Source organism: Malurus melanocephalus, unplaced genomic scaffold (assembly GCF_030028575.1).
Source record: "Malurus melanocephalus ecotype Western Australia unplaced genomic scaffold, MMel_1.1 scaffold_619, whole genome shotgun sequence".
Lineage (NCBI taxonomy): Eukaryota > Metazoa > Chordata > Aves > Passeriformes > Maluridae > Malurus > Malurus melanocephalus.
This window is the reverse complement of record NW_026623851.1, coordinates 153,867-164,882: the sequence shown is the minus strand read 5'-3', so window position 1 is coordinate 164,882 and position 11,016 is coordinate 153,867. Positions and strand designations below refer to the sequence as shown.

The window sequence follows — 11,016 nt, the reverse complement described above, 5'->3', positions numbered from 1 at the left end:
GGGGAAGGGAGGATCTGGGAAAGAGACGGGTCCCTGGAAAGGATAACAGGTGTCTTAAAACGTCCGGTTTTTATCTTTTTTTCTCCTTGTAAATTTTTTCCCCATCTGTGGTTTTTTTTTTCCTTCCCAGTGCCGTAGTATTCTTAGTAGTTTGTAGTAATAAATCTATTTTGCAACTTAAGTTATGCAGCCTGTCTGACCATTTTCTCTGGAGCACATCCGTATCTTTTTCTCTCAATTACGTTATGTTATCTGAAAGCCATAAATTTTTGTGTTAATTGAGCTTTGCTCTCCCTTCTGCCTCTCCAGTGGGGGGGGGGGAGGGAGGGAACATCGTTGGGTGCAGTGCTTTTAATTTTCAGCACAGTCTAAACCACCACATTTTCTGGTGCATTGGCCGGGAAATTGGGAAAATCAGGTTTTTAAACCCACTACACCATTGAATGTTGCTGAAGTGATACATAGTTAAAAAGTAACTTTTCCTGTTCTTTCCATGACTACAAAAAATGGTTTGGCAAAATTTTATCTTCCCTATTGCAATAGTCTTAATTTTCTTTCACATTCCTACCAAAGACTTGTATCATCCCTAATACCAAGAGTGAGAAAGTGAATGGAAACTTGTGCCTTCATCTCTCCATATTATTTCTCCTTTTAACTTACAAAACAAAACAAAGTGTATTTGAGAACACGTAGTTGGCTACTCAGGGAAGTCCTGGCTTATCATTTTGCAAGACAATACAGGCCAGATAGTAGAAGACAGCTTCATAATTTTGGAGAAGTACTATAACTTATAATCTTGGAGGGAGCTTGGTTCACTAGATGTCGGGAAAATGAGGTATCCAAATGTAGCAGCAGTTGAGCTGCTACTTCTCTCATGAACTGCCAAACCTGTCCACACCTTTTTCAAAAGGTCCTGCAGTCTGAGGACTGCTTTTGCTTTACAACTCAAYAGCTGTGAAATGAGCAGCATGACAGCTGCATTTAGAAACGCAGATTATCTCAAGCTGGAAAGAAACCATAAGGATCATCAGGTCCAACTCCCTGCTCTTCACAGGACTACCTAAAAATAACCTTCACGACCAAAAGTGTCATCCAGATACTCCTGAATTCTGCGGGGCTCGTTGCTGCCACTGCTTCCCCAAGGAGGCCATTCAGTGACCAAGGACCCTCTCCATGAACAGCCCACGTTGTAAACAAGAAAGATTCAGAAACCTGGCTGACTGGGGCCGATTGAAAGGAATGAAAAGCAGCAATGGCTGAGCATAGGACTCACACTGTTCTGCAGAAGAGGACATCTGTATGAGAAGGAAGSGGAGAACCATCCCAGGTTGCTAAGGAAGTTTACAGAAATTAGTAAGAAAGACCGATAATCAGGGTTTCACAAAATGCTGCTTAAGCGGTCACGTTGAAGGATTTATGAGAGGCACTGTATCATTCCAATAGTTAAACACTATCTGCAATATGGACCTGTGCAAGCTGCTGCGGCTTTGAAAGCTCATTTCCTGATGGCTTATGCCTTGACCTCTTCCACCCCAATTTTACCACAGTGTATAAATGAATGCTGCCCTACMTCCTACCTACGGATGTTAGAATCCTCTTTTGCCAAACTATTCCAAATTCCTTACCAAAGACATTTGCCCTCAGCAGTAGCCATCGCCCTCCTTCCACAAACACTCCAGGCATTAGAATTCTATGCGTGTTTTTACACACTGTCCTCCAAATCAAGGAAAGCAACATATCCTCAGTTCTCCTCTCTWAATTAAATATTAATGATAACATCATCATCACCAACTTAAGTTCTCCCCATCACAGCTTCCATATTGAGTAGAACACTCCTAGAGCGAGTAGAACACAGGCCACCTGGTATCGAGTTAATTGCATTCCTACCTCACATACCTGCTGATTCCCCACTCTTCACTCATCTCTCCAGCACCTTTCAAATCAATAACTCATTTCATGCCAACATGCCTGACCACGCTGTTGTTTTTTCATCACCTAAACCATACAGATTATAGCAGAAGATAAATAAAACCATCAATTTTTCCCTCTGTTCTCCAGTTATTCATCTTTTGAAATGGTCATTGAAGGTGAAGAGTAAATGCTTTTAGGGGAAAACACAAAGGCAGTTTGTACTGCCTTTCAGTGCGTTGACAGGTCAAACACTCCAGAAAAATGGTGATGCACATCACACTCATGTAACATGTTACTGCATCTATAGGTATGGTTATAAAAGGACACCCAACAAAAGCCAACCCCCCAAAACATCTTTGCTTAAACACCTTAATCTTTTATTAAATCAGGATTAAAAACTCTTCTTCAAAATATCTTTAGTTTACAAGAATTTCATTTTGCTGAATAGAAATATACTACAAGGAACACAGGCACCTCCAAGTTAAGTGTACTGACCAAAAAAGCCAGCTACTCCAAATCAGACTATTTCAAGGTGCTGTGATGTAGAAAAAAGCTGGTTTACATTATCAGCTTGTCTTCCCAACATATTAAACAAAAAGCTTTCTAGGGCAAGATTGTTTCATTCTAACACAGTCCTTCAGAGTGCAACACCAGCTGAAGTCACCACTATTAATATTGCTGCTAAGTTCTCTTGTACTGTATGTCATAACTTGTGCAATTGTCTCAAACAGATAGAAAATTAATGAAAAACAACAGTACTGGCACAGTATTACAGAACATATCTGAAGCCATCAGCTCACTGAATCTATTCAGAACCACTAAYAAATTTGTGAACTGCAATTTTTTTTTAAATAACAAAATTACTTCCAAGCAAGCAGGCACGCTTTTCAGTTATACTGCTCTGATTTGCAAAATACTGCATTCCTTTGTGTCTGCATATGTGAGGTAGAATACAAGCATGGGAAACACAGCCAGCCAAACCAAACACCTTACGTTATCCATCCTTTAAAGACCCTGTATGTTAAAATAATTCCAGCATCCTACATGATTGCTGAAATACTGATTTGCAGGGGTAGAAATCTGTATTTGAGAGGCTTTCTTCATTCTTACATAGATAGGACGCTGCTGTTTCAAAAAAATATACAATATACATCTTCATTACAAAATTGAAAATGCTACTAAAAACCACACCATGACTGTAGTGAGGCACAGAAAAAAAATGCAAGCATGAAACCTTAATTTCTCTACCCACTGTACAAGACCATATTTAGCCTGCCCACACAAACACAATGGCACTGGGGGACCACTGTGAAGAGATCAGATCTTTTAGAGAGCAGAATCTGAAGACCTTCAAAGTAAATTGGGTGGAGTTTACTTCTTTATTTCTGTGCCAGTTGCCAACATTCAGCTTCTAACTTTTCCACAATCAACAAAATAGCAGAAGCTATACTGTATGAAATGAAGAGGGCATCCTAAGTACGTTGGAGAAACCTACTGACATGTCAGGAAGTTTCCCTGTCTGTGGAATAGAAGTCACTTTTTTCAGTGTTAGGAAATAGCACCTAAATTAGTAAACATCTTTTGCAAAGGCAACATCCGACGAAGATGCAAAGACAGACTGCCATTCCAGTGAGCACAACAGGAAAAAAGAATGCATTCTGATTCTTCTACTACTCCTGATGGATGACTGGTCTTGGTCAAGTGGATGTTATCATTTTGATCATTATAGAACCACCGGAGTAGCAGGATGGCCATCTAGAACTCACCTTGATCATGTGCGTTTGTAGACATACGGCCTTGGTCAAACACGGTGGCATACCTGAATGTGTCTCTTTAAAAAAAGTATTTGTAAAATATGTACTGCACCTACTTGGAAGAGGTAGAGATGTATCAGTCTCTACACTATATTTAAACACAGATAAGTTTGTAAATTACTCATCCACAAACTCAGAATTTTGCTGGTATCCTGTTTTAAGATCATCATTTACTCTGTATGCACAACTGGCAGAATATTCAAACAATGTTCTTGGGTTTATACTTGTATTTGCACAGGATGAATGCATTTAAGAATTAACCCCACAGAATGATAGGGACATAAACCTGCAGGACCCAAAACCTACCATGTGCATTCACAAAAGCAGACTTGGATAATCTGTCAAAACCTACACATGCAAATAAAAGGAGCAAGAAAACTGAACACACCTCTCAACTTTGGTGGTGTCTTTTCTAGAATATCAGATGGCAAATGCTACGCCAGAATAATGTATTTAGTATTAAATTCTCAAGTTTTTTGCAAGTTACTCACAAACTGAGCATATTCATTTTTGGTTAAAATGTCTTTAATATTAATATCTTTTCGTAAACTGATGTTTTTGTTCACAGAGATCAAAATGTCAAAACAGCAAGTGTCAAAATATTTGAAAAAGGGTTCAATTTTGCTAGAAAATAAAGTCAATTGGCAAAGTATAGTTAACACAGGATTCTAGATTATCTGAGGTGGAACAGGTATAGTCACATTAGAACTTTCAAACACTTTCATGTTTCCTTCCTATTAATGGGCTAGCTAGCCCTAAATATTAGTTATCTCAGTCAATAACAAGTAAGAAACCACTATGCTCCTGGAATCAGTAGATTATTTTTAAACACTTGTATCAAGATTAAAATACCTATTTGGATTTTACATATGGACAACAGATCACTGAAAGTTTCCTGTTGCACTGCAGCAAGAAAAGGAAATGTAACAAAAGCTTTATTTGCTGCAAAGTATACCAAGAGACTTCAGTAATCTCACAAAAATGTCATACTGGAACTTGTTACAATGAGTTCGATTTGATCTTTTAATGTWATACAGTACATTTTTATAAACTTAACGTTATCATTGCAGAAGAGCATGCTAACAATGTTAGCAATTTATCTTTTATACATAACTATAATCTACTGTAGCTACTGTATGCAGATCTCAAAATGTTAGTACATAAAATATTCATTTTCTTTATATGAGATGAGAATGAAATTAGAAGGGGTTTGAATATAAGAATGAATATTTGCTGTACCTATTTCTCAAGAAATAATGAATTACACATTATTACCCAAGAAATCAACATTTAAATTGCAAAACTGTAAGTTTACAATAAACATTATGATCAGTAATGGTGCATCAATATTCGATGAAGTTTAACCTAATCATGTTTATGGACATAAAGCCTCAAGAGTCTGCAGCAGTTTCAGCATTAATTTTTCATATTTTTGTATAAAATTGACTTAAAAGTACATCTTCCATAAATGTTTTCAGTGCAATTCTGTCAAAGAGGAAAATATAAACTAGCTTTCAATCATTTTATACCATAAAAAACCYTCAACAACTTGCATTTGCACTGCTGAAGCATACATAAGCTGGTTCCATTGTGCCAACTATTTCAAAGTCAATTCACATCAACCATAATTGCCTTTCTAGGCAGCATTTCCTCCGTATCGATAGGTATAAAGCTGAAAAGCTGAATGGGGGAAGAGGGGGAAAGTTGAGGCAGAATAATCTAACTGTTTATAATACTATTTCCTATTGGTACCAAAAAAAAAAATGCATAATGAAAATATTCTAAGAGTTGCTTGCTTTATTAGTGATCATATCATTTGGAAATCGGTAAATCTGTGTTTTAGTATTATCCTTTCCTATAATCTTTACAGGCAACCTCGCAACAATAACTTATTTATTGATAGATTATATGAAAATGTTCCATTATTCAATGAAATAAAAATTTCTTATTATTTCTAGGTATGAAATTGATTTCTCATGTGTTGTCAACAGCAGGGAACCAGAGGGAGAACAGCACCTGAAACTGTAATCTGTGCATGGCTAAGCAGAGTATAGTAGCTGACACATTTTGGTTCAAAGACACAATTTGTAAACTGTAAAACTGCATACAGGATACTGCYCTATGTATTTGTTTCCTTTTTTTTACAAATCATAACTAAAAAAAGCAAACCAACACAAACCAATCTCTCTATTGTAGCACAAAATAAAAATGGTGCTTCATTCAAATCTTGAATACCTTGACTGTAATAATTGACAGTTGGTTATTCAACAAAAACTTAGCTCTTCATACCAAAAAAATTTGGCTCAAAACAAAAAACAAAACAGAAAGATAGAATAAACTCTCAATAAAAGGATCTCTCATGAGGTAACCTACCATATACTACTGCTAGATACGAGCTTCAAAAAAAACATTACATCCCATTTTCAGCACATTTTTCAAAAACATGCAACTTCACTATAAAATACAAAACACTTGGCTCTCAAGAACAGGTTTATAAAGACACACTGCATCAATAAAATTTCTCTGTGATTAACTTTACATTGTAATAAGAACTGTATTTTCACTAATGTTTATWTATCAGATTTCATATTATAATGTAGTAATAATTTGCTCTTKGTGAACATCATGTTCAGAAAGAAATATCTATACACATTAACATACTAGACTATTAAAAACTCAGATACAGAATTTTATTGATACAGTAGATTAATAAAAACTGATAGGGGAAGATAAAATGGGTAGGGTATTCAGTACATTATTTAATAACACACTTTTAAAATTAAAATATTTTAAATCCTTTCTAAATTTTCAATGCCACTACAAGTCCAGAAAAGTCTGGCATCAATACTGAGGTGTAAAACAAAACTTCTTTCACAATTTGCATCTCTTGTGTTAGTCTATCCAATATTGTTCAACTGTAAAAGAAAGTAATTTTGCACCTCTGGTGGTAAGTAGGTGCCTGAAGGTAAACACTAGGTTATATTCATGAAGGAAACAAAAACTCTTTTTTTCTTCCTCTTCTTTTCCTCGACAAATAGTGGCAAAAGAAAGTGGCACTATTTGTTCAACTGACTTGTTTTTCACAGTTAAATGCCAACAAGAGTACAAATACAAACACTGATAGATATTGCTTGAGATCAATTTTCAACAAACTCTGTTCTTTTTTAAATCAATCGATCCAATAAACAGTGGGTACTGTCAATTTAAAGCCGCAGATAAAAGCTATACAAGCACTTTATAAGTCAGAAACATTAAAAAAAGAACTATTTACAGTTTTCTTCTTTAGTTCATATGTCTACAAAGCCAGCGCACATTACACTTCACAAAAATCCACAGTTAATGATATCAACRTGTGTGCGGCTAAAGCTTGTGACCTAAGGACTGCAAATGCAGGGGCAGTAAAATAGGTTTTGTCTTTTTTTCAGCAACCCCATTTGTGCACTAACAGTTTTATTCAGTCTCAAGCTTTATACTAAAAGCACTCTTCAAAGCTTTCACCTGGAAGGTTGGTTACCACATGCTCACTCATCGTCTTTCCCTTTTGGAAGTTCTGCGACGAACCTATTTGGAGAAAAGATATTTTAAAAGTTTTTACAGAAAAATTTTGAAAAAAATTGAGAATACATTTTATAATGGAAAAAATGCTCAGTCTCAGTAATATTTGAGTAACCATGTACAATGGCATTCATCATTCATTTTGTCACAAGTACAAGTCTCAGCCAATGACCAGGACCTAACTTCATTTGATGGTACTGAGTCGGCATCCTTAACAAAATTCTAAACAATCCAGTTCCCTTTCTCAGAGTTTTCAGATGCTCCAACCATCAGATGTATCCAAAAGTCTGAAGACATTCTCAGTTTATTTTTTAGCATGACTAATAACATTACTGATGTATTTGTATGAAATAAATACAAAGGTGAACTCATTTTAACATATGCTGCTAAGAGGAAGAAATTGGTTTAGGATTCTGTTCCAAGACTCCATGCTTATTTTCCAGTACTTTCATTTGGTGTATATCGTCTTTTTATAGAAGCTTTATTCACTATTACCATCTAGACGAGAAGAATGGGCAGGAGTTACCTGAAAAATAATTCCTGTTACATACCTCACAATTCTGGCATACAGATAAGAAAGGCTTACAGATAAGAAGGACAGAAACTCCTAGATACTTGACAAAAAGTAACGTTTTCTAAGAAATGTAACTTCTCTGGGAAACTACAGTGCAGCTCCACTACAGTACAGTGGCAGCTGACAATCACCTCATTCATTTTAGAGGAGGAAGGTTAAGTTCTAAGAACGGGAGAAGTCATTCTAAGAACAGGAGAAGTAGTTCTAAGAACAGAGGTCATTCTCTAATCATCAATCATCACACAGAGGACATCACATAGATGACAAAGAAAAGCTCAGGCATTTCTCTCACATTGATTGGGGAGACTTCCTCTTCTTCCATTACTTCTTCCGGGGGAATGTCATCACTGACTGGTGAACCACTCTGAAAAACATCCATCTCTTCACTGGATTCATTCTCTTTACTGGCTGCTTGTTTGGAACGGCTCGCACGGCTACAGTGAGAACAAAAAAGAGAATCAGCTTCACAGTATAAGTTTATCTGCAATATGCATTAACTGTATGAGCAAACATTCTACTTGACAAAAACAGCTTAACCATTTCATGTTACATAATGCTGCTGTCTTTTACACCTACCTACTTCAGCCACGCACAGAACTGAACTAGAAGGCTGGACAACTCCATTTGAAAACAATATTGTTCCATAATAGAGGGCGAGAAGCGTGAAGATTAACAATTTTGCCTCTATAGACACGGCAGTWTTTTCTCTTCAGTGCCGCAATACAGGCCAAAAGAGGTTCACACAACACTGACCAGTGAACAGGAAAAGCTGGACAGCCAGAGACTGAATACTATTTGTTGGTTTTCTCTCTATTCAATTCCATGAACAGATMTATTCCACTTCTCCATGACTCCATACACAACAAAATTGGAATAACKGCATCTATGTTTTTACAGACCTATAAGAACCTATATTGCTACACATGAAATTAACACTATCATGAACCTAAATACAAATCTTTCAAGCTATCTTAGGGATAATCAGGATAATCAAGACCAGTCAGTCAACAATATCTTAAATTGTGTATGCTGATTATGGTGGTTATGCCACAAGGAAAAAGTACCCATTTGCTTAAAATGAGAATTAGCCGTCACCCTTCACCTTTAAAAACAAACAACTACAGATGTATCCAAAACTTCCCAGTTGCACCCACATTACAGTAGCATAGCTCAAAATCAAATCACATGAAACCAGAAACTCAGTTCTGGACAGACAACAGACAAACTTCAATCTCCAGTGGGGGCACAGATCCAAAACAATTGTATTCTGATACCATCACATCCCAAAAGTGGTAAGAATTTTCAATCCTAAGAACCACTAAAATCCAGACAAAATAAAACTTCTCAATTGCACAGCAATTTCAGAGCCAACACACCATCCCTTAACACAAATTAGCCCAACTCAAGTCTTCCAAGACTAACAGAAGCAACAGAATTTAAAATGAAGCAGAAGAATTAATCACAAGCTACGGTCCTCTTTTCACATATCACAGATTTGTAACCCAATTTGCTATCAGAAATAGGTTATACACTATCACCCACAGGATACACTTATGTCTCATATCCAAAACCCCAAATTCTTATGCCAAATTCATTCCCCAGGAGCCCAAAAAGCTTTAAGCATTTGGTTTAAATATATTTATCTTGCAGTACAGTGCTGGCTCAGTCTATCAACTGTCTTCAGTTAAAACTGCTGGAAATTATCGATGTAGGATAGGAGAAAGGCTTGACTATAATGCACTTTGAAGACTGAAAAATTACTGCCTCATCTTTTTCTTGCAGATCTGGAAAAAGAACAGTCAAAATGTGGGAGGCGWAACAGAACAGGCATACAAAAACAACCCACTTTTTTTTTTATGAACTCTAGAGCAAACCCTGAACCCTGAATCTAGAGCAACTTTGAACCCTGAAACCACTTACTTGGGCTCCTCATGTCAGGAACAATATACATACACATGCATATGAGTTATGCTCGCTACTGATCGTGGGTAGTGGTATAGTCTACTTTCAGCTTAAAATGGAGTAAAGAAACACACCAACATCACTGAGAAAAGCCATTTAAGTATTAGTAAAGGGCACCTTTGACAAGCACCACATAGCACATCACCCAACAATAAGCTGTTGGTATGTCTTTCCTGCATGGCARTAGCAGTTTCCAACTCTTGCTCTACTGCACACGTAGCAGTGACTGCTGGAGTAACCAAGACAGTGTTGGGTCCTGTGTTTCTGGTTACAGAGTAAAGGAGCAGCAGAGGTCTGACCTGAGGCAGGCAAACAGAACATTGGAGAGGTCGGGATGTCATCTGTGCAAAATGCCAGATCATGTGATTTGGTGTGAGACCAGAATTTGAAATAGGGTACAAGCTGGCTCAGGCAAGGTTCTCTGGCAGGAAAGATCCCTGGTATAAGGCAAGTCAGGACATTGCCAGAGGAAGAGCAATGTGATGCTAACTAAGCCCAGAAGCCAGAAAAACAACAGATATATACAACAGTGCCAGACAGCAGATGTCCCCAAATAGTGCTCCAAGGAATTTATATCAAGTTCAGGAAAAGTAAATATTCTCCATGAGCAGCAGTTTGATACAAGTGGGCAAACAACCACTTGCACAACTCTGCTTACATGTACTATTTATACATGTACAATAAAGGTAGAGATACCTGTAGTTTCCTATAGCAGGCACAAGAAAATGAAGCTAACCACAGACAGAGTTTACCTTCACTTTGGAACTTAATGCACTTCAGAATTTCCAGAAGCTACTACACTTCACTGATCACAATACATTTTATTCACATGAAAATTATTCAAGTRAATACTAAGGCTGCAAATAAGAAAGTGAACATTAATTTAAGGAAAATCAAAATAAACTTAATTCCCAACAATTGTTTYACCACAGTAACAACTTTCTTCTTCCCCACTATTCAAAACAAACAGGATCACTTTTCTCTCCTTTAAGTCCTAGTAAAGCCCGGTCTTCAGAGCCTTTGTGTGTTTTACTGACTTTCCTCTCCTAGAAAAGCAAAGCTATGTACCTACTACCTGAGTGCAATTATTTGCAGCCTCTTGATCTGGTTTGGGATGCCCTAAGAGAAGCAGCTAAGGAAAACATTTTAAAAATAACAATAGCAATTTATTTTCTTAACTGTCAACTACAGTATTCTGAA

General features: G+C 36.9%; 1 protein-coding gene across 3 annotated transcripts in view; it reads right to left on the bottom strand.

Moving 5' to 3' along the window:
- Positions 1 to 2,431: 2,431 nt before the first annotated feature.
- The window catches only part of PDS5B (PDS5 cohesin associated factor B), a 101,772-nt gene continuing 93,187 nt past the window's right edge, over positions 2,432 to 11,016 (bottom strand). For all 3 annotated transcript variants that reach the window (XM_057383281.1, XM_057383280.1, XM_057383282.1), the window contains 2 exons: positions 8,147 to 8,288; positions 2,432 to 7,286 (listed from right to left, as the gene is read on the bottom strand). In XM_057383281.1, coding sequence (XP_057239264.1) covers positions 7,251 to 7,286; positions 8,147 to 8,288 — 178 coding nt within the window. In that variant the 3' untranslated portion in view covers positions 2,432 to 7,250. The remainder of the gene's footprint in view (positions 7,287 to 8,146; positions 8,289 to 11,016) is intronic.